At 45.7% G+C, this 24918-nt stretch overlaps 1 protein-coding gene across 6 annotated transcripts in view; it reads right to left on the bottom strand.

Annotated features, from left to right (window-relative positions):
* The window catches only part of LOC147436976 (protein DETOXIFICATION 46, chloroplastic-like), a 177621-nt gene that overhangs the window by 16998 nt on the left and 135705 nt on the right, over positions 1 to 24918 (bottom strand). For 3 of the 6 annotated variants that reach the window (XM_086486376.1, XM_086486372.1, XM_086486373.1), the window contains 4 exons: positions 14025 to 14153; positions 13863 to 13940; positions 13706 to 13777; positions 13563 to 13625 (listed from right to left, as the gene is read on the bottom strand). In XM_086486376.1, coding sequence (XP_086342502.1) covers positions 13563 to 13625; positions 13706 to 13777; positions 13863 to 13940; positions 14025 to 14153 — 342 coding nt within the window. The remainder of the gene's footprint in view (positions 1 to 13562; positions 13626 to 13705; positions 13778 to 13862; positions 13941 to 14024; positions 14154 to 24918) is intronic. The other 3 variants (XM_086486374.1, XM_086486375.1, XM_086486377.1) reach the window with 2 other exon arrangements.

Below are 24918 nucleotides of genomic sequence, written 5' to 3'. Positions count from 1 at the left end.
CACCTGCATCAAGTTGTCCTGTTCCAACATCCATGAAGACCTTCACAGACACCTCCCTGCTATCCTCTGCTATCTCATCGGGACAAATGTGAACTTCCGTACACCACATTGGGATCAGTCCCCCATCAAGCATTTCTTGGCATGGTATTCACTATCTCTGTATTGTACCAAAATTGGATGTACCCACTACCAAAGATTGTACTGTAGAACCAAAATTGGATGTAAAAAGTACCAAAGATTGTACTGTAGAACCAAAATTGAATGTAAACAGTACCAAAGATAGTATTGTAGAACCAAAATTGGATGTAAAGAGTACCAATTTTAGTAATGTAGAACTAAAATTGGATGTAAACAGTACCATATATTGTACTGTAGAACCAAAATTGGTTGTAAACAGTACCAAAGATAGTATTGTAGAACCCAAATTGGTTGTAAGCAGTACCAGCAATTGTACTATCTGTCTACTTTTCACTCATTTTAGAATTGTTTGCAGAAGAGTACCCATATGGAAACTTTGCAAATGCTTTGGTGATAAACAAGAATGTTTTGGTACTATACATGGAATAGTTTTGGTACTGCACAAAGACTTTGGTACTACACAAGTAGGCTTTGGTAAAATAGAGTGAGGCTTTGGTACTAAAGATTGAGGCTTTGGTGCCTGTAGGGACGGAAAAGGTACTATACGAGGCTTTGGTACTGTACAGATAGGCTTTGGAATCACTAGTATGTAGCAGACTACCAAATTTGGTACTGCACAGGGGCTTTGGTTCTTTACAAGATAGCTTTGGAACTACATAGGAGTGCATTGATACTGTATATAACCTTTGTAAGGTACTGTATACCACCACTACCATATAGCAGACTACCAAATTTGGTATTGCACAAGGGATTTGGTTCTATAGAGGATAGCTCTGGAACCACCCAAGAATGCACTGGTTCTGTATACAACCTTTGTAAGGTACTGTATACCACCACTACCATATAGCAGACCACCAAATTTGGTACTGTCTTGACTAAATCAGCCTTAAGAATCACCAAATAAATTACAATTGCTAAGATTTGTTGGTGCCTGAGAGTCATCGAGTAGATGCACAAGATGTTTGACAACATTTTTCCTTCCAATTCTCTTCTTACATATGTCCTTCTTGTAAGGTGAAACTCTGGTTTCTAATATCCAAAAGGCATACACCAAATCTCTTGTTTCATTAGTGATAATGGTTCCTTGTGGCAATTGTCTCTCACAAGCACTCAATGGCAACACTTCATCCTCATCTTTATTCTCCAGCCTTGAAGTTGCAACAGCTATATTCCTTCCATGGACACCCAAGACACTAGCAATTTTGGATTGGTTTAACGAAGCTACACCTGTACTATTGTTCAAGATCATCGTCAGAGAGGTTCTCTTAACAAAAAGCTCACTTGCTGAGTGTGGGACCTTAATTTGAGCCAAAGTGTTGCGCACACCCGATAGAACGGTGTCTTCGACATTGTTGAAATTTGATTTTTGCAGCTCGGAAAATGTCTGGTGGTCCAATAGTTGCTGAAATATTTCCTTCTACTCATTCCTTGACTACCCGATGTTTGCTTGCGCCAACATCGTGCCACTGCTGCACAAATGTTCTTCCTTGACCTGGCTTCGGTAATCCAAGTGCAAAAGAAGGATGTCGTTCTTTCCTTCTCTGTTCGCGTTTCTTTGCAGCCCAATAATCACGAAGAAAAGCTTGATTAGTGACACATGTCTCAATGGAACTGGCAATGGGATGGTTTTGTATTTGTTCATCCATGCGTGATTCCTCCTCATCCAGCTCGTCGAAAGAGAGTAGCTGTGAGTCACCCGAGCGGTAAACTCTTGTAGTATTGTCCATTCGCAAGGAGCAAGAGAGAGACACACACGCGCGCGCGCACACATAGACACACACACAGATAGATAGATAGATAGATAGATAGATAGAGAGAGAGAGAGAGGCGGTGTCGTGAAAGCCAATAACCATAATGTGGGTCCAGTCCTCTCCCCCCACCTCCTCTCTTGGAGTGGGCCCTCCAAATAGTGAAACGTCTAAAAACAAAGAAATATATGGCCCCTCTCCATTTCCAATTAAAAGGTCCAATTTATACACAAATGAACCACCAAGCCCATGTTGTGTCAAGGACAGTCCTTTTTGTACCACTGTTGCATGCTTTTAGCCTTGAAGCACATAAATACTTCGGAGTTCGCTTTAAGAGGAAATACCCATACATGCCAGGAGTAATCATCAATGAAAGTCACGAAGTAAAGGTAATTGCCCAAGGACAGAGTTTGCATGGGCCCACAAACATCACTATGCACAAGCTGCAACCTACATGTGGCCCTCACTGAACCATCTTTTGGAAACTGCGAACGTTGCATCTTACCCAAAATATAGCCTTTACAAACATGTTTGACTGGTGCTTCAAGAGGTGGCAAAGAATCAACCATGTCAGATTTTTGCAAACGCAGCAAATTGACAAAATTTCGATGTCCAAAACGTGCATGCCAAAGTTTTTCATCGAAAATAGACTGCATTTGCAAAATTCTGCCCACTTGTCATACAAAGTGAGCTTATATAGCCCACGGCATAAAATGCTAGATGTAACAATTTCATCATCGAAACTGAGATCATGTACTGTACATCTATCATCCACAAATTTGACTACAAGACCAAGTCTAGCAAGTGCAGATACAGACAAAAGATTCTTCATGATCCCATGTACATATTGTGCTTACTGTTGCAAATGGCAAGTGTCCATATCATCTTCCTCATGCGTAATCTTCGACTCCAGCTCTTTATGCAGCAATGCAATTTTTGCCTCATTGCGACTTACATAAAGGCCAGCCAGAATATCCCAAGCCTGTTTTGCACATTTCGCTGAACGAATGTGGGGAGTAATAGTGCGCTTCACCAACAACGCAATCAATGCATGAGTCTGCGCATCTTTTACATCCCAACGAGCTTGCTCAGTTGTAGGCAAAACAACTCTAGCAACACCAATCCTTGCAACAAGACCTGCAACATCCTCAATATCGCCTGTATGCTCAAAACTAGGATGTACATCAATGCCCCGCACAATGTTCCAAATGCTCTTCAACTCAAGAACATGTTGCATCATATAAGCCCGCATAGGGTAATTGTCCCCATCTAATCTGTCCTCAGCAGCAAACATCTTGAATACATTTATGTTGTTGTCAGCCATGGTAAATGCTGCACCTGATGTGAAAACTGCCCGAAAAGAGGAGAAAGAAAGTGGGAACACGTGCTATATAGCACAAACCGTAGAAGAGTGCAAAGGACCTTTTATGTAGAAAACGGCACAGACAAAATTTTTGCACAAAATGACGAAATAGCCTGTGCAGTACTAGCCTGTAGTGGAAACGGATACCGAAATCAGCCCAAATCAGAAATCTGAGCAGACTGAGCTTTTCTAACTCACCCGAAATTTTTGTCGACCTGCGAACGCTCACCAAAGCTCACAGAAATTGGAGAAAATGAGCAGGCGTGTGCTGGAGCTACTGGCGACTAAGCCCGAGAGGACGCAACCTGCTCTAATACCAATTGCTGGAATTAGGGTTGCAAGGAAACACACACAGCTTGGAGAAGACGAAGGAAGCTCAAGGCACACAACAGAGAGTGTATTACTTAGTGTGCAATGGAAAGATAGGTAGCCCTAGAATGATGGACGTATATACAATGCACGGGGAGAAAACCTCCCAGTGAGGGAGAAAATGCCCCGGCGGTCCGAAGTGTGTTCACACACATCTACCACATGTATATGATAGCAGAGAGTTGAAGGCAATGGTGCGGATCGCACTCAAGAAAATAGGCTCGAGCATGTAAGGGTGGGTGTGGTTCCTTCGTTCAGAAAAAAAGATGGTTTTGTAGTCAAGGGAGACATATGTGGTGTAATGTCCCCCCCGGGATTCTCCCAAGCCGTGATACATTGGCATTGTAAAAAAGCCTCATTCACTTTGGAGTCTATAGAGGCATCATGAAGAAAGTGTAACGCGTCCCATCTTCCAAATTCCATCCATTCCACCCACACACCAATGTCAGCCAGTTGAGGAAACCCGACGGATCAGTTGCTTCAAAGCCTGAGGATATGCGTGCAGGTGCTGCTGACTTTTACTGTGATCTGTTGTCAATTGAGCCTTAGTCAAAGGGTCGGGATACATGCACACATCAAGTTTGGACACAGATGCCTTGCCTTACTGAGGAGATGCAACAGAGACTTGAGCTTCCCCTCTAGCTAGAGAAGCTGCATGAGGCCCTCCGAGCACTCCCCCGAGGTAGTTGTCCATGGGAGGATGGTTTGACTCCCAGTTTTTTATTCACCCTATTTATCCACTCCTGGAAAGTCGTATATGCATTGACCAAACCAAAGGGCATTGAACAATAGGCAAATCATCCCCATGGAGGAATAAAAGTAGTCTTTAGTTGATCTTCAAGGGCTATATTAATCTAGAAATACTTGTAAAAACCATCCATGATTGAGTACCTCTCATGCCCTACGATGTTGTTTAAAATTTCACCTTAAAACGGTAAAGGGTAATAATTCCATTGTGTAGCAACACTAAGTGGCTTGTAATCAACACACACCATCCAATTACCATTCTTTTTGCAACTAGTAACAATCAAAGAAACTCACTCTGACTCTTGTTCTTGTACAAGATAGATAATACCTGCTTCAAGTAGCTTGCTAACTCCTGCCATAAGGCTTCTTGATGAATCCCTCCCAGTCTTCATAGCTTTTGTACTTTCAATCTATATCCTTCTTTGATCCAAATCTTGTGCTCCACCCCCTTTCCTTTCATAGATCCTTGTTATCCTTGCAAATAAGTTGGGATAGGATGCACACAATTGCTATGCCCAAGCACCTTGCCTTTAGTAGGAAAGAATGGTTCGACCCCCAGCTTTTTCTTGGAGTATTGGGACTTGCTTGGTTCACATCTTTGTAGTGCATTCCAGTACGTTTTGCACACTAGCGAGATGCCTGACAGCATGAGTAAGGGCATGATTTACCTTATTCCCAAGGAGGGAGGCTCCTTGGATGAGATTCGACAGTGGCCACCCATCACCATCCTCAACTCATCCTACAAAATTCTAGCAAAGGCTCGAAGCTTGAGGATTCGGCCAGTACTAGAGAGCATTATACATGGGACCAAAGACAGGTTTTGTCAAGGAGCGTAGCATCCTTGACAACATCTTCACTTTTTGGGAGGCATCTGCCCTAGTGCTTCTCCGAGGAGAGGATCTGGTGATACTCCTTCTCAATTTTGAGAAGGCCTACGACAGAGTTAACTGGGACTTCCTGGAGGGGCACTCTACACAGGATGGGTTTCTCAGATGCTTGGATCAAAGGCGTGTCAGCTCTCTACATGCATGCGCACAATCAAGGGCTCTTGGGAGGGGGAAGAGGGAAACACTTCATGCTCACACGTTTGGTCAGGCAGGTTTTCCCTCTAGCCCCCTTTCTCTTTCTGTTCTATGCTGAGGCAATGAGCAGATTTTTGACTTCTCAGCAGGTTGGCTTGCATGGTCTCAAGCCGATGACCTACTTGACGTTGAGTTTGCCAACGACTCAACCTTGTACTTGGAGGGCCAGGAGGCCAATCTGCACAGGTGTGAGCAGGCTCTTGAGGTGTTTTGTTGTGCATCAGGAGCATTGATCAACTGGAGGAAGACAGTAGCTTTCTAGGTTGACAGTGCTCCTACGTCTGATTGGTTGCCAGGTGAGGGTTTTAGATGGATTCCTCCAAGGACTGCTATTCGTATTCGGGTTGCCAGGTTGGCTTGGACTTGTCCCCTGAGCAACAGACTGCTCCCCTCCTCCTGTCCATTAAGAGATAATTATTGCATTGGAGCTCGACAAGGCTCTCTTTGGCAAGCAGAGTTGTAGTGGCCAACCAGATACTGTTGGCTACTATGTGGTACATCATATCTTGTTGGATCTTCTCGAGCTCCTGCATCACCCAGCTAGAGATGATCATGAACTTTCTTTGGGCAAGGCGCGACACCTAGTTAGCCCGGGCCAGATTAGCCTAGCAGATCATCACCTTACCATGTTCTCAAGGGGGGCTGGGGATCATAGACCCAGCAGAGTAGAGCAGAGCCCTTCTTGGGAAGTTTGTTGTTAGAGGACTGCTTCCGGGGGAGAAGCCCTGGAAGGAGTTTTTGCTTCACCGGCTTCGAGCTCGTGTCCCCACGCAAGAGACCCTTGGAGCCCTTCCATCAGGTGGATCTTTACACAGATGCGTAGAGTTGGTATGAGCAGGAGGTTGGAGGATTGGTTTGCTGTGAGTTTGCTTCGGTCTTGGGAGCGGCTGAGGAGTGGCCTAGAGCAGCACCAACCCACTTGCACGGAGGAGCGCTTGAGACGGCCCTTGTTTGGAACCCCATGGTTAGCACTCAAAGAGGCCACCTGGTTGGTAGTAGGCCTCATGTTTCTTGGGGTCCCATGGCAGAGTGTCCAACCCGCACTGTTAGCGACTCGCTTCAGTTTTCATGTTTGCCCGAGGTGGCACAGAGCATCCAACTACAAGCTAGAGAGAGTGCAGAGCATGTGTCAAGACATTACAAAGGGTTTACCAGCAGATTGGCTCACCCCTCGAGACAACAGCTCCCAGATGGATGGGAGCCTTCACGCAACTGGAGGTCCTCATCGTAGTTCGTGCTTGCTTGGAGTTCATACCCCCCATGTTCTTTGAGATCTAGGGAGAGGGTCACCTTCACAGTGTCTCAGTAGAGGCTCCATAGGTTGTAGAATGCTGTTTTCAAAGGATACGAGCAGTGGACATCTGCGGAAGGACTTGTGTCATAGATCCTAACCCAGCAGATCTTGAGATAGGCCACTGGCGGCTTTGGGCTCGAGAGAGCTGCCCTTTGCCATGAGTGCAGTGGGACCCTGGAATAGAGAGACTGAAACACGGAACGGGAAATTGGGATCGGAACGGGGGCGGCCTGAAAATGGCCATTCCCTGTAATTATGTTTTTCCGCATCTTAACCATATACTCCATGACTCTCTCCATACCCATAACCTTAATGGGAACTGATCCAAACTCCAAAAGTAAGAGCATATATAGTGTTTGTGTCTTGACTAGGAGAAAGTTCAACATTTAATCTCCACCGCACTGTACATGTTCTCAAATGCATAGTAAGCTCTCTTCTCTTCTCGACGAGAGAGAGAAATGAAATGTAATATTAACGTCTTCAAAAGGCCAAAATGACCTATGAGACCAAAAGGTTACATGTGTCGGCTCTATCCATGTCCTCCTGGTGTCCGGCTGGGTCAGGTCCTAGCGAATTAGTCTAGTAATCTCCACCCGTGTAAGAGAGCGATGGTGAATCAAGGGAGTACTGGAAGGGAGGCAAGCTGTCCATGCTGAAGCCATGTATCTGGAACCATGATGACATTTGTGCATACCAACATGATTTGTCCCCCTATAGAACTAACTGTCCGGAGGACTCGGGGACCAATCCGGCATATGTCTCTGGTAGTATCCCATACGCTATACATAAAGGAGACTGATCTGGTAAGCTCCCCTATCTCCATAGGGGGTGGCTGCTAACTCCACTGTAATGATCTCGTGTGGCATGAAGGCCTTGGATCTAGTCAGCCGAGAGATCATAGATACCAAGGGCCTCTCCATACCTCTCCACCCATCCTCACGATGAAGGGTCCCCAAACTTGAACCCCATAGATCATACTTGAAGAACCCCTTAGAAGCATAGGCTGTAGTCACTCTAAGGGGGGGGGGGGGGGGGGGGGGGGGGGGGGGGGGGGGGTCCCAAAACATGAACCCCTTTGGCTGTATATGCTCTGGTCAGTCTAGTCTCTGCTACTCTCTTCAAAGAAAACCTTGGCCAAGTGAAGACTGCCCCAAGATAAGTGTATGCATCTGTGTACTCCACAGTCTCTTGACCATAAGTGAATGTAGGTACTGATCTCCTGATCCACTGCGGTGTGGTGTTAAACACCATAACCTTGGTTATACCAAGGTTTACAGACAATCCACTATCCTCCGCAAAGCTATGTAATGCATCCAAACGTTGTTGCATACCCTACACAAAATCAGAGATCAACACAATATCATCAACATATAACAACAATGGAATCCATGTCCCTGCCAGCTGGGCACCTCTGTCACCCACTCTGTCAATGTAATCAGAAACCTCATCTATATACATACCAAATGAAATAGGAGACAATGGAAAACCTTGTTTCACTCCAATAGTGGAATGAACTAACTGTCAATGTAATCAGAAACCTCATCTATATACATACCAAATAGAGTAGGAGGCTATGGACAATCTTGTTTCACTTAGTACAATGAACTAAATCAGATATCCCCTTTGGTGTGCGTACATGTCCCACCACTGATCTGTACAGAGCCATGATTCCCCAAATCAACTCAATGTGCACTCCCATCTCCTGTAGTCTGCGCATCAATCTGGCTTTGGGCACCATGTCAAACGCTTTGCGGAAATCCACAAACCTACAATAAATCCATCTCCCATGAGCCCTACCCTCCTCAATGATGGCTCTGAGTGTCAGAATATGGTCAAGAGTGGAGAAGCCTCTTCTAAAATCGGCCTGTCCCGCTGCCCGTATGCCCTCTCTCTCTACCCATCTGCTAAACAGCTACTCAAGGATAGATGCATACAAGCGCACCAATGTGTCCAATCATAATAGTACGGTAGTTTACAAGCTCCATAGGATCACCTGCCTTGAAGATAGGCACAATAGTAGACAATCTCCAAGTCTCAGGTAGACCCTCACACATGACACGATTGAATAGAACTGCAAGAACCTCTGCCAACATATTCTCGCATGTATAAAGTGCTCTGCTACTAGACCATCATGATCATATGCCCTCCTGGTCCTCATCTTGTCAATGGTCGTCTTTACCATCTAAGTGGTAAAGAAGGTACTTGTAGATGGGCATGGCTTAGGAGGATCTGAAAGGGGTGTCTGCCCAGGGCAGTACATAAGGATGTTGCATACTGACCCCACACATCAAGGGAAGAAATCACTAGGGGAGGGGAGGTCTCATGAAAGAAACTCCATGCTTCTCCTGAGTCTCTACTCAAGAACAACCGGTATAAGTCTCGCTCCATCTGAGGTGAGAGCGCTCGCTTCTTCCATCGCACAAGGCGATGCCGAGACTATCTGTGATTGATGACCGCTAGCAAAAGATCCCACTACAACTGTGCTCTCATCTCTCTACACTCCTTGTCATACCAACATTTTTGAAGCATGATCCCAGATCGGCCTCTCAAATCAAACTGAGTGTGAGGGTATGCCTCTACTGCTGCAACATGCAATGTCTTAGTCAGTAAAGTGGTGATCTCCTCACTAAGAGTCTTGGCTTGACTGTTGTACATAGACGACTATATATCTCCTTTGTATAAATAGAGTCGGTCTTTGGTGTAAATGTATAACAGGTATGTGTTGTCCCTCCTGACACCTGGGTTCTACTGAACTGAAAGGAGACAGAAGTGAAGAGAGCATGATCCACTGATATACCCACTAGTCTGGGTCCTACTGTGAAATCTTGAATGCAAGGGATGAAGCTTGACTATGCCATGACATAGTCCACTGTGTTGGCCCCATGCCTATGTGGAAAGCATGTGAAACCGGCCTCTCTAGGAAAACGCTACAAGCCATCAAGTATGGCCAAACCATGTGTAGTCGCCATCTTCGTGAGACATCTCCCATACTCTGTTTGCTCTATGTCGTCTGAATGTCCATCAAGCCCCAAGTATCCTACATCCAGCTCTCTAAGCATCTCCTTTGAAGTTTCATATAAGACTGTCTGCCGTTTGAGCATTGAAGTCCCCTAGGAGGAGGATGTCACCATCCCTGGAGGCTGAAAAACTCACATACGTCATTGTCTAGGATAGAGAAAGGTGACTACCCTCTAGGCCAAGCATAGACTGATGTACTGGGGGGAGTAGCTTATGGAAAGGTATAAAACTCGGCCTGTGTCGGCCCTCAGCCTCACCCACATGTATCTAACATGATCATCTCTTTGTACAATGTGTAGAAGTGGATGTAGCTCCTCTCTAAATAATGATGTACAGCTCCTCTTTAAATAATACTGCTAATCTCCCCGATCCCCTGCTCCCATGCTCAGATCTCTTGTCAGTCCGGCAACCTGTCTCCACACACACACACACACACACACACACACACAGAAATAAAATGTTATATTAACATCTTCAAAAGGCCAAAGTGACCTATGAGACCAGAAAGTTACAATGTGGTGGAAAAACCCCTCCCGAAACCTGCCTGTCCGATTGCGCGTATCCCCTCCCTCTCTGCCCATCTACTCAGCTGTTGCTCAAGAATAGATGCGTACAACCGTGCCAATGTGTGTCCAATCATGATAGTGCAATAATTCCCAGGCTCCATAGGGTCTCCCGACTTGAAGATAGGTACAATAGTAGATAGGCTCCAAGTATCAGGCAAGCCCTCACACATGGCACAGTTAAACATAACTGCTAGAAGCCCTGCTAGTAAATCTCTGGCATGCATGAAATGCTCAGCCACTAAGCCATCATGATCATATGCTCTCCTAATCCTCATCCTGTCAATGGCCTTCCTCACCATCTCAACGGTGAAAAAAGCACATGTGTGTGGGCATGGATCGGGGCGGTCGGGAAGGGGGGGTGCTCAGGAACTGTGTACAGAGATGATGCATACTGGCCTCAGGCCTCTGTAGAAGTGATGGCACAAGGGGGGGGGGGGGGGGGGGGGGGGAAGTGCTCATGAAAGAGCCACCATGCCTCACGTGAGTCCTGACTCAAGAATAGCTGGTATAGAACTAAATCAGATATCCCCTTCGAGGTGCGTACATGTCTCATCATTGATCTGTATAGAGCCATAATCCCCCAAATCAACACTATGTGCACCCCCATCTCTTGCAGTCTGCGCATCAATCGAGCTCTCGGTACCATGTCAAATGCTTTGCGGAAATCCACAAAACTACAATAAATCCGTCTCCCATGTGACCTGCCCTCCTCAATGATGGCTCTGAGTGTCAGAATATGATCAAGAGTGGAGAAACCCCTCCTAAAACCGGCCTCGCCCTTTGCTCGTACACCCTCACCCTCTGCCCAATTACTCAACTGCTGCTCAAGAATGGATGCATACAACCGTGCCAATGTGTGCCCAACCATAATAGTGCGGTAATTCCGAGGCTCTGTAGGATCACCTGCCTTGAAGATAGGCACAATAGTAGACAACCTCCAAGTCTCATGTAACCCCTCACACACGGCACGATTGAAGAACACTGCAAGAACCTCTACCAGCATATCTCTAGCATGCATAAAGTGCTCTGCTACTAGGCCATCATGATCATATGCCCTGCTGGTCTTCATCTTGTCAATGGCTCTCTTTACCATCTCAGTGGTGAAGAAGGTGCTGGTAGGTGGGCATGGCTCTGTAGGATCTGGAAGGGGGTCCTGTCCAAGAACTGTATATAACGATGTCGCATACTGGCCCCACACATCAGGAGAAGTAATCACTGGGGGAGGGTAGTGCTCATGAAAGAATCGCTATGCCTCTCCTAAGTCTCTACTCAAGAACAGCTGATACAAGTCTCGCTCCATATGGGCCAAATAAGCTTGTTTCTTCCGTCGCACAAGGCGCCTGGAAGCAATCCGAGATTGTCTGTAAGTGACGACTCCTAAAAGAAGATCTCTCTGGAGCTGGGCTCTCATCTCTCTGCACTTCTCATCATACCAACTATTATGGGGCATGCTCCCAGAATGTCGCCTCCGCCCCGGCTGAGTGTGTGGGTATGCCTTTGATGCTGCACCATGTAGTGTCTCAGTCAGTAAAGTGGTGCACTCCTCCACTAAGAGACCAAGACTAGCTGTGCATAGACGGCTAGAGAGAGAGAGAGAGAGAAAGAAAGAAAGAAAGAAAGAAAGATTTTTAACGTCTATGTCAGGCCGAAATCGGCCTATGAGACAAATCAAATGTACATGGTGTGTATGTCATCCGTCTATCGGAAAGACAAATGAAACAAAACTGATACAAAACTGAACTGAATGTAGGTAATGGAGTATCTGAGGAGGGATGGAGCTCTATCTCTAGGGGTATATGCATGTCTATATGCTCAAGGTAGTACAATCATGAGAATGCATCAAGCTATCTAGCTCCATCCTGTACAAATGGGGGGATGTAAGATGTGGTACACGGGCGGGGCTGGTGCCAAGGCTACCCGGATGAAAGCTGTCGGGTCGGCCCTCATCTGAGCTACTCGCTCCTCAGTGGCACGGCGCTCCCGGGCTCGGATCTCCTCGATCTGTCGGTGGTGGGAGCTCACGCCCCTGTAGCCTGTGACTCGTGGTCGTCGTCTAGCTCGGTTCACCTCCGCCTGTGGGAGTGTCACTCCTCTCTGAGTATCTGGTGAGGTAGGGGTGGCAATCCTCTGAAAGAAGTCTGTGAGTTGCGACTGTCTCCCCTCTGTCTGTGTAGCTGTGCGTGGCTGTAGTAGTGTGTCCCGATGGCTCTGTATCTCTAGTAAGAAACGTCCGAGCTGTCTCTGATCTCGAGAGTCCATGATCTCTCGGAGAGTGGGCTGTCCTCTGAATAAGGCCTCATACCTGCCTCTGATCTCAGTGTATGCTCTGCATCTACATACAAAGTGCTCCTCACTCTCCACCTCCTCTGTGCAGGCTCTGCAGACTCGCTCCTCCCTGGGAACACCAGTATGTCTCCCGATCTCAATCTCTAACCTGTGTGAAGCCACTCTCAGCTGACCAATCGCCACCCGTGAGCTATGTGGCATATATGTGTCCATATAGCGTGGTCTCTGTATGAACCCCCCAGACAATATGGTGAGAGAGAGAGAGAGAGAGAGAGAGAGAGAGAGAGAGAGAGAGAGAGAGAGAAGAAGAAGAAGAAGAAGAAGAAGAGGATTTTAACGTCATATGACACTATCCCAAGAGACCTCAAAGATCTATCCGACGAGAGTTGAACTCAAGACCTGTTATTCAAGAGGGAAATGCATAACCAATCTATACCACACTAGGCCTTAGCCAGAATCATCCTCGGAGATCATAGAGACTAAAGGCCTGTCCATACATCTCCATCCATCAGTGTTACCAGAACTGCCATGGTGGTCCACTTAGGGTCCCCAAATCTGAACTGCGTAAAGCATAGCTGAAGCCACAAGAGTGTCAAAAAGCCTACAAAGTAGATGATGATCCCCGTGACTCAAAACAACTACGATATATACAACCATTGAGCCACCAACGGCTCACAAAATATCAAGTCTAGCTAAGTCTATCTCCAAACTGTGGTGGTGGTGAGCTGGCCTTGTGTCGGCTAGACTATCACCCGTATCCGTGCCACGTGTCACTGCCAGGCGAAAGTCTCGGTCTATGAGAATGCCAGTAGTGCGGGCAGACCTCTCCACTGTTCGCTGCTCCTCTGTCTGTTCTTCACAGAGAGAGAGAGAGAGAGAGAGAGAGAGAGATGCAATGTACACTCGGGTTCGTAATATAGCCACTGATTGATAGTTCTTAAGCACACTCACCATCTGAAAACAAGCCACCGTCCACCAAATGCCTGCAAGTCCCCATTCCATTTTTTGGCCTACCTGCAGAAGTTTTGCTTCAGAACACAAATGTCAAAAACAAAAGTGTGCATGTGCAACATCCAACAGTGGAGTGTTATTACCATCAACAAACTTGAACTTCCAAGAACGCAAGCAATCATGCTTAGGCTAAGATATGTTAGGTCTCGACCTGCCTGGGGGGGGGAAAAAACTTGAATCACTAGCAGCAATACCAAATTAAGTCCCAGAAAAAAGAAACTCAAGGTGGAGCTAGTTTACCAGAAGTGTTCCTTCAAGGGAGAGAAGAGGTGGAGTTATCAGTAAACCCCACAGAAAAGGCAGGATTACTTCTTGCATCTGAAAGAATTAAATTGACTCCATAATCATAACCAAGTGTATGCCTATTGATTGTGTCAGTAAATGTACCAGATTAACATCAACCTGCATGATGACTGCTGCATCATTCGTAAAGAAACGAGGAAAGAACAATGAAAAACAAGTTCCCATAGCTCCCAGCATGGCTCCAGAGAAAACACCAATCATCAACAGCGATCGTAGAAGCATTTGAGCCTTGAAATGATCATCAATTACTCGATGTCACAAACCAACAGAAACTTGACCACACAAAACTTTCGTAATGTTAAGACTTTCAACCAACACAAAAGCTTCATCGTAACACATAAATTTTTTGGGAACAATCAATGACGGATAGTGCTAATTAATTTGGATTGTGCAATCCAAATAAAAGTTATTGTGAATAGTTTGCAAGTCATAATTTGCTTGGTATTGCCTGCACTAAGTGCCTAGGCCTGTTCTCAATCACATAACTAAGCTGTTTTGAATACAGCACACACGCAACTATCCACTACTCCTCAGACTGCGGCTTGGGCTGGTCTGGACCAATCCTCCATCCTATTGGGGAAGCCATGCAACCTGAGGGTGGGTGTCTCTAGGCCATCGGAGCCACCCAACAGAAGAATTGCAGCCCAGGCGCCACAAATAAGATATTACCCCTGGATGCAAGAAAGATCTAATATACCAAGCAGTAACTAGAAGCACCTGGCTCACAATCAAAGTTCTACCAGCAATGGCCAAGTACAAAAATGACCAATGGCAGCTTCAAACTGGTAGACTGGCTCAAATTGCTGCTGCAGGCATACATCAATGCTAACCAGAAATCCGAGGTAAAGATGGTTTCACTTGGTGCATAGCATACTTCATCTACACCCAACAAAAAGCAGCGCAGCTTGTAATGAACCGCCTCTGAATATAGGACCCCCCTTTGCACTCTGTCGCTCCACGAGTATGAACATCCAATCCGCGATATTCCGAGAACTGCTTCCGAGACTCATCTCCAAGGACAAGATCCCGTACAATGAGCTTGGAAAGCAAAGCACACATCTGCAGCTCTGGATTAAGCATACCCAATTCTCCATCTTCCCGGGGCACAATACCCCTGAATGCTGCATCCATAGAGATGCAGTATACAAAGCAGAAGCTAGAAGTGCCCGATGCACAATCAAAGTCATGATTGCTTCCAAGGCTCGTCCCCAAGGAAAAGATCCCATACAGATCCACACCTTCAGATTGACCATACCCAGTTCTCCATATCCTTCCAAGGTATAATAACAGCAAGCCATGCAACCTGAGGGCAAGTGTCTCTAATGCCATCGAAGCCACCCAGCACAAGAAAGTGTGAACCAGGAGCCACAGCCAAGATAACACCCTGGATGTAGCATCCAGATGATATCGTATACCAAGCAGTAGCTAGAAGCACCTGGTTCACAACCAAAGCTCTACCAGCAAAAGCGGACAAGTGCAAAGACGACCAATGGCAGAGCTTCTAGGGATACACTGCAAAACTGGCTCAAAATATTGCTGTGAAGATATATCAATTCCAGCTTCCGTAGCGGCACGCCGGCATGTCTGATTTGATTGTAGCTGAGAGAAGCCACCTGACAATCAATAGTGAAGATGACATACATGCGTACACTCCATAGAATGAGAACGTTGCAGACTTCATCCCTTAACTCATGCAAACCTTGTGTATATAAGACATCCTAGTTTGTGTAAGTTGACATTGTTGCATCAGATTCCACAAGTACACGAATAGTCACAACACATACAACACAGAACATAGGACAGAGCTCCAACACATCAAATCTAGTGATAGTCTGTGCCAGGTGAGCTGGTGAATTTGACACATCGATTCAATATTGGTATGAGCCAAGAAAAAGTTCCCAACTGCCTCATACAGAAATCCGACCCTTAAGAATTCGTGCATGCGAAAGCCCTGTAACTTGGCTCTAGATAGATATCAAACTGCCTATGAGTTGGGCAGTCTGTGTGCTCAACAAGTGGCGGGGAGGTGACCCGCTCACCCAGTTGCCAGTTGCCTCCACAGATAAACGGAAGGGTGTGTACAACCAAAAATGATTGTTCAATCACACATTTTGATTAACCACAGACATTTGATTAATCAGCACCACACTTCTAGCCTGCACGACCCCAGGGTCGAGCACGTAGAGAGGCCCATGCTTAACCACTAGCATAGGGGCGTTGGCTGAACATGGGCTTCACACATGATTATAATTTGTTACAAAAGAAGGGGGGGCTTTAGGGGGGGGGGATTTCTTTTTACGTGGGTGCAACCGGTTTCCAGTTGTGCCACATCGGACAGCACTTCGAGATCCAACAAAAACCCTATAGCTCCAAAATGGAGGCTGAAATGCTCCCCAAATAGAAATCTGTCGAATGAACTGCACATAATCTTCAACTGCATGACCTCCCATAAAAATCACCGAAACTGGAGATTGTTACTGATGCCCCTCAAAACTCCGAAAAGGGGTGTAGTACCAGCACAAGAAGGGAAAATCCTTATCCTCAAATTCCTTTTCCACGGCTTTTCCTTGCTCCTCACAGCTCCTAAGCTACAACGCTCTGAAGTCAGATTGGGGCTGAGCTGACGCCATGCCTTTATTAGCCCTTTGCGGCTAGGCCCTTCTTCAACGTGCAACATGATCTTTGCTTGCATTACATGCCACCTGTTTGTTGGCATTCCACCCCCTCTCATTTTATTGTGTAGCCATTGTACATTACATTTCCATCTTGGGAGAGACTTCTCTCCTTGTACATACTCCCTCCTTGTGGAGGTTGATGTAGACGTTTAGCTAATAGAACGATTCCACTTTGTGATAGAATAAAAAAGAAACTGGCACCATCTTTGGGACCAATATGGTGTCGACCTTTACCATTTCCTCTCTTTCACTCTACATGTGTAATGTTAGATTCCATGCATAGGTTACAACTCATTACAACATCGTGTGACTGAGCTATAAATACAAAAAGTAGAACCAACTATCAACGCCTAGTGTTTTGCGTACTAAACAGTTGGATACAAAATCCCACGTTTATAAAACTTCTTATAAGTCCCCTCCATATCACGACAAGAAAAGACTCCCATGTTGTGGACTCCCATCAAATTGTCAATGGCTAATGAACAAGCAACAACAACTCCACAAGGGCCAACATTACTATGTCAACAACCTTGTTGTGAATGGTCAAGGTAGTAGCGAGCAATTTGTTTGTCTACCAATTATTCATGTTGTCATGAGACTATGACAGACACTAAGTTTATTTGTTGGTTTCTTTCCCTTGATTTTTGGGACCCTCTTTTTGAAATCATAACTGCCCGGACATTGCATGGCAAGAGTGAAATGGCCGTTGGCCAAGAGTTTCACCCGCAGGAGTCAAGGCCATGCAGCCACGACATGGTTGGGCCAATCGGCACTGGAATCGGACTAGTAAAAAGGTGGCTAGGGCCCCATAGTTACCTGGAACGGGAACGGGAAACGAGAAGGGGAGGGTCCGGAACGGGACGGGAACGGGTAGGAGAAGGGGGGCCCAGAACAGGAACGAGGCCGGAACAGTTGACTAAAGTAAGGCTTGAGTTACCACCATTCAACTTAGTCCCAAATCAACTCCAAAACAACCCCAGAACTGCCCCCAAACCTGCCCTGAAACTGCCCCAAATCTGCCCCCAAATGCCTACTTTTGCCTGTTCCGCCATTCCCCCCGTTCCGGTTACACCTTGTTCCGGAACGGCGTCTCCGTTTCAGAACGTTTGGGCTGTGTTCCACCCACTCCCTATTACATTGGGCTAGGCTCACTTAAAGTCATTCAGGCCCCTCGGCAAGACTTTATAAGTTGGTGGGCACTAGGAATTAAGCCAAAAGGAGCAAAGTGGACACATAGCTGAAGGAGAGCCGCTTGAGGTCCAATCTCAAGAGGAGGTGCCCAAATTTGAGAGGGGCTGATTTTGACTCATTGTGAGTACAATGTGTGTGTGAGAAGTAGGTGCAGGTGATCACAGCTTTAATGGAAATTTTGCCTTCTTCCTTGTCTCATGTGATGTGATGATTTACTCTTGTGCATCTCTGTCTCCCTATTGCACATATGGTAATGCCCCACTACTTGGGCTTCTCAGATGAACATGTACACTTCTGTGAGGTTTTATGCGTTTTTACCAAGGCAAGAGCCTTCTGAACAAGAACCGGATTAGTTGATTGCTAATATCCCATAGGTACGCACAGTTGTATCGTGACAAATTGCAAAAACAGAGAGCTCACGTGAAAACTTGTCCAAATCAAAGGGGAAATGTCCCATTGCGTGCGGGAGCTTTTGAGACACGCATAGACGTGTTTGCTCCGCTCAAAACGATCCAAAACAGAAATATACCGCCTGTTGTGTTTATTTGCAGGTTAAGGGTTTCACACCTAAATTGCAAGACAACATCAAGGGAGCCTCAGGGAACCCTTGGGGTTCTAATACAAGGCTTTGGGCACCTGACAGTGACCAAAACAGGGAATTACAGCATGCTGGAACTGACCTGCAGCTCACCGGAAAGCTTCTAAAATGCAAGGGAAACCGTCCTAGACATGTACTTTTGACCTAAAGGTGTTTGGCGACGTTATGCCGCCGAAATTGGGTCAAAAACCTGCAATTTCATCCCTTGACAGGTTTGGACAGCTTGTTGAGAGTTTGGTGAAAGTATTCAAGTCGTTTATTTGCAATTGAATAAAGAAATACAGAAAGGGACGCCAATCTTTGGGGCCCACAAGGTGTTATCTACTTGGGAGCACTCTAGCTACCTAGTTGTGAATTGTTTTGAAGTGGTGAATTTTAGTTATAGGTACAATTGTGAAGTTTCTTTGTGTCAGACAATACAGGAAAGGATGATTTATATTCGGGTGAAAGCTAAAGTTTACCGCCCCTTAGTAAGGCTACAAGCTGGTTTCATGATTCCATTGCCGGGACTACATCACTTTTTTCTCAAGAAGAAGGCCTTGGTTCGTTTTGGTCGAAGACATAAAGCACAAATACTTGGAATTCTGTTATGGCTGACAGGATGGGTGACACCAGAGAAGAGGGTTCTTCTTCACAGGACAAACATAATAGCATACAGTGCATGAGGTTGACAAAAGTTCACGGATACCACTGTCTGTACCTTTTATTGATGAGAATGTGCCACAAGCTCGAGCGATAATGACTAGGCAACTAGATGAGAATACGTTTGAGGATACAATTGGTAGTTGTTGTGTATGTGTTTACCCGGCTGATGCAAAATCCCAGGTTTATGGAGTTTCTGCAAGCTCCACCAATGTCACAATAGGCAAGGAAACATTCTCATCCAGTTGAGCCCGTTGAGGCTCAAGGGCAAGTCCCAAATGCAACCTGGCAAGACACGGAGCATTTGCATATTGCCGAGTCATTTTAGGCTCCAAGGCAAACCTTTTCTGTCCATGAACAAGTGGCTAGGATGCCAATTCCCCGGGCTATATCAGTTCAGCCAGCCACCTCTGAGTGTCCAAATATTCGTCTAAATGGACAGGGGACTACTTTCCAAGCTATGCATCAAGTGTTTACACCACCACCTTCGGTACATCCTAAGTATTTTGGAGGTGGATCTGTGTTTCAAAGCATGGCTGGTTATGCTCCTGAAAATCAACAATATATGCAAGGAATACTGTTTGGGGGGTATGAAAGGCGTGATCCCAAACCCCATGTATGGTAATATCGGCTTACAACCAGGGTTTCAGAGTACTTAGGGCTAGTTTGGGGCAATTTTGATATGGCTGGGTTTTCCAATCAGCAAGCAAACATGGCACCGCGAAGCCAAAATGCTAAGGGCCAAGGAGCATAGATGATCCCAACCAATGTACGAATGTTGCAGACACTTCCCTGTAACAATCTAAACCGAAACCTTACAAAGAAGGTGATGCAACACTAAAGTTTTCGGTGGTTTTGAACAAGACGAAGGCTCTTACCTTCGTTCAATACTATGATATTGCGTATGCAGAGGGGGAATTTTACAAAGACTTCGAAGGTTCGGAAAGCAGCCATTTTCTTAAAAGGAAATGCGCGTTCATGGTGTACGACTTTATTGATGCAAGGATAGGCACGTGCCACGGATGCATGCAATCAAGAACGTTTGCGATTTCAAGAGGAGAGGTTCAGGGTTTCGTACCTAAGCTGCAAGACAACACTAAGGGAGCCTCGGGGAAGCCTTGGGGTGCTTCTACGGGGCTTGGGCACCAAACAATGACCAACACAAGAAATTACAACATGCTGGAATTGATCTGCAGCTCACCAGAAAGCTTCTAAAATGCAAGGGAGCACCGGTCTGTTGCGAAATTCGGGTCAAAAGCCTGCAATTTCAGCCCTTGACAGCTTTGGACAGCTTGGTGAGAGTTTGGTGGAAGTGTTTGGGTCGATTCTGTGCAATTGAATATAGAAATACTGAAAAGGGGCACCGGTCTTTGGGGCCTACAAGGTGTCGTCTACTTGGGAACGCTCTAGCTACCAAGTCATGTGTCACAAACTGTTGACATGTCAAGCCACTGAAGAACGGAGCCAACTTGCAGATCCTGACCGAGGGGCATAAACCATAGCAGTTCTCATCAACTTACAGATCCTCGCCAAGTGGGTCTGTTTTTTAAAAAGTTCCCGCCAACTTATGGGACCCGTTCGATGGGGCCCAAGTGACCTAAAGAGAGTAAATAAAGCAGCACCCACACACACACAGCACAGGTCTGTTCAGCTGATGACGTGGCAGTAGGCTATACGGACGCTCGGATTTTGTGCTGACTTCCTGACGTGGCAGTCTGTACGGATTTCCGCGTTTCACGCTGACTCTGCTGACGTGGTAGCCTATACGGATTTCCGCGTTTCACGCTAACTATGCTTACGTGGCAGCCTGTACAGATTTTCGTGATTTATGCTGGCTAATTTGAAGGTGCAGAGCGCGAGTACCGGCATTGTACTGAGTTCAAGTAATATAAGAAATACCGAAAGGGACGCCAAGGTTCTCTGCCAGTACTCTCTGGGACGGAATTCCGCCACTCCGTGTCACGTGTGCTCTCTCTCTCTTTTAGTTTCAGTTGTTATTGAAGTGCTAAAAGTTTGTTCAATCTGTTCCTTTCTATTGGCACGTGGTGCCCGTCTTGTGACATCGTGAATTGTTTTCAAGTGGTGAATTCCAATTACAGGTTCAATTGTGAAGTTTCTTTGTGTCATAAAGTACAGGGAAAGTTAGACGGTTTATATTCGGGTGAAAGCTAAAGTTTGTTGCCCTTTAATAAGGTTCAAAACTAGTTTCATGGTTCCGTTGCCGGGATTGCATCACTTTTTCCTTAAGAGGTGAGCCTTGGATGTGCGAAGTTGTTGGAGAATATACCACCTATAGGAGAGGGAGGAGGGAAACAAGGCGGCGGCGCAATACAGTGCCAGTATGTCTAGCATCCCTTGCCATTATGCTTCACATGATTTATGAGAAAGTTTCCATGACCTCTTTGACTCCCCTCATGTTGGAAGTTTCCTCTACCACTTGTAGTTTTCCTTTGATTTTCAAAAATGTGCAGACTACCCTGTTTTTTATTTTCATAACCATGGCCTACACCATATCCTCTACCTCTTCCTCTATTATTGGTGTAGAACCTGTTAAGAATTACCTACATGTTGTGAATCTTCACTAATGTTCTTCTCTTCCACAAATTAGCAATGATACAAGATAGGTAAAACTCGCAGCAATATAGAGACATAAAAATGGTTTTTTTTTCTTTTTGTGGGGTGGGGTCGGTTTGAGAGGGGGGGGGGAGGGGCGGGCGCAACAATTTGTTCTCTCCTAGAGGGCATAAACCGAGGAGCCGATGCAACTTGATGCCTGATTCCATTCTTCGGCCTGAACAACTCGCCATACTTTAGATCCGATTAAGTAGATATAACCTCAATGCTTTCACACACGATATCCTTGAATTGAGCTACCACAGACTGTCTCTCAAAGACCCGTAGGAACCGGGATTTCTAAATCTATTTTAGATAGCAATAGTTGGTTAGTTATGTGCACACTAGAGTTGCTTGGTTCTGAAAATTTCTCACTCTGAGAGCTAAGTCATTCCTAAAGAAGAGCACCTTCCATGTCTTTTACACCCATTTAAACACTTTGGTGGCAAGGCCCCATCAAGAAGGGCAATCTTTAAACAGATACAAGGGATCCTCCATAGCAACTTTGAATCCAGAGCAAGTGTCTGTGTCAAGACCTCTCGCAAAAACCTTATTCCCAGTTCGGATCGCCCCCCACAATACCTTCCAAGTGAAGATCTTCATTGAGCTTGGCCATTTTACCTCCCAAATGTTGTTTGCATACTTCAGCCACTTCTCTTCTGGTCAATTTATCCTCCATAATTTGATGAGCAAAGTGAACTAATCTGCTTTACAGATCACCTTGTTATAAGTTCCTAGAGTGTTTGTAAGAGCAAAAATTATGTCTTTGGGCCAATGCCAAGCTTTCCAATTGAGCTCTGTCCCGGCGGCATGCATTGGGCTACTGCACAATACTTTTGAAACTCTATTGATCAGTAGCCTTTAATTTAAATTCAAACTACATCACCGATTGGTCCACATCCTCCCACCAGAAGTTAACGTCATCCTAGATATGTGCGAGCTTGGAGATTCCTCTTTCTAGCAGCTTCTCTCCAAAAGGTATTCAAGGATCCTCCTCCTAACTTGGAGAGCCAAGAGGACTAGTGTAAGAGAGATACGACACAAGAGACGTTTTAAAACCCTCCTCCGAAGGCCCCACTCTTGTCGGCGAGAGTGGTCTACTTTTGATTGCACAAAGTGGTACAATGACGATGCAATGGACTGATGCAATCTGGGACTATGCCGGTGACATGCATTCCCATTGTACATGTGATTTCTCACGAGCATGATGATTTGCATGATCAAAATGTGATTTCTCACAAGCATGATGAGTTGCATGAATAAGATGTGATTGTTCACAAGAAGGATGATGTGTTAGTTGATACTTTCTCTAGTGAAGCTAACCTCATTGCAGAGACGATCAATCACGAAGAACCGATCTTGGCTCTCGAGCCTAGGTCCCAAGAACCCTTCAGGAAGAACCGATCTTGGCTCTCGAGCCTAGGTCCAAAGAACCCTTACAGGAAGTATTATGTGTTCGCATGATTGATACGCACGCATTGTACGAGTGTTTCATTCGTGATCGTTTCCTATATTTTAATCAGCGTCTTTATGTGATCCCTTTTCCTAGGCATGACATATCGTATGTTGAGCACGAATGTACACGGATTGTTCATGAAAAGCTGAAAAGCATGCATTCAAGGAAGTCACATTCCACGTCTCTTCCTTGGCATGACACATTTGTAGAAAGAGCACATGAAAGTATGAGCGCTAAGCATGGGCATTTCCGTTGTAATTGCCACAGTTGATTGCTCTAGATCATAAGAGAAAGATTCGATATCATTGTTTGCGTGTGTGTGGTGAACGGTTTGGTCCTCCGTCTATTGGTTCATCGACATTGCATGCACAGTCTTTGAGGAAGACGATATTTTTTCCACTCACTTTACATGGAATAGGTATGTTCATGGTTTTGTGTTGGAAATGGTTTCAGGAATTTTCAGCCATGGAGATTCTTGAAGAAGAAAGAAGCATGACTCTCGACGAAGTTGAAGCATTGAAGGAGCCACAGAAGACTTTGTGTCGCTTTTGGTGCGGCCCAAAGAAGCAAGCGTTGCAGACCTTTATGAAGTTCAAGTACCGCATGACCCACACATCAGAGTGGGCCAGAGAAGAGTCCCTTCCAGGATTCCGGATGCTATTGGCGATCTCCCTCGACGCCATACAGTTCCGTACCAGTACCTCACTTTGAAAAGGAGGGCATGTCAAAGACCAATCCAACCCTATGTGTCCGTGGACAAGCTATAGCACGACAAGGGTTCAGTTCAGTCAAGTCAGTCTAGAATAGGAAGTGATCTGGCACTTTTGTGAGTCTGTTCGCAGACCGTGCATTCCCAGTCACTTAGTATAGATGCATATCCTCTGGTTGCACACAACATGATCATAAGCATTCCCATCAAAATCCATTAGAACCAGTTAGGGGAATTTTCCAGTGATTTTAGCCTATTTTCCCTATTTTTGACATTTTTCGCTTTTTATTTTTAAGTGACTTTTGTTGGAAAGTAGGTAGGGCAATCTTGCCAAGTTTGTATATAAGCAAACTAGAGCTAGCACTATTTGGCAAAAGAGGCAACATAGCCAAGCTCAGCAGGCACCTTCTCAAGCAAGACCGTGGTGGACTTTACCTCCAAGCAAGACTACCTCTCTTCCTAGCGTTTTCTCATCAAGGAGATTATCGCCAGAATAAGCAGCATCCCCTAGCGTTTTCACATTCAGCATCACCGCCAGGACATTCCCAAGCCTAGCATTTTGCATCAGCATCATCGCCACACATACCATCAGCTAGCGTTTTTGAGAACCTTCATCACCTAGCACTTTTTGGCAGTTTCAGTAGGGCGTGTTCAACATTGAAGCACCTGCAAGTTCAGCCCCTAAGGAGTAGCAGATTCAGCCCCGAAAGACCATCAAGTTTCAGCCTAAAGAAACCTCAGTTTTCAGCCCTAAACTGCAGATTTTCAGCGACAAAGACCCACAGAAACAGCCCCCCAAATCAGCGTTTTTGGATTGTAGCAGATTTCAGCCCATAGCGTTTTTGGACAGCAGATAAAAGATTGCAGATTTCAGCCCTTAGGTCAGTGTCGTCATCGCTGACATAGCCTAGACTTGCACCAGTCACATGCATTCCCATTGTACCAGTTTGTGCAATCATAAGTAGACCACTCTCGCCGACGAGAGTGGGGCCTTCGGAGGAGGGTTTGACACCGTCTCTGGTGTCGTATCTCTCTTCTCTCTCTATCTCTCAGTCTCAGACACTTGCACGCACAGTGTCCATTCACTTTGTTTGTGATCATAGCATTCT

The sequence above is a fragment of the Adiantum capillus-veneris genome, chromosome 17 (assembly GCF_014529385.1).
Source record: "Adiantum capillus-veneris isolate H3 chromosome 17, ASM1452938v2, whole genome shotgun sequence".
Taxonomy (NCBI): Eukaryota; Viridiplantae; Streptophyta; class Polypodiopsida; order Polypodiales; family Pteridaceae; genus Adiantum; species Adiantum capillus-veneris.
The sequence above is the reverse complement of the archived record's forward strand: the minus strand, read 5'-3'. Positions and strand labels throughout refer to the sequence as shown.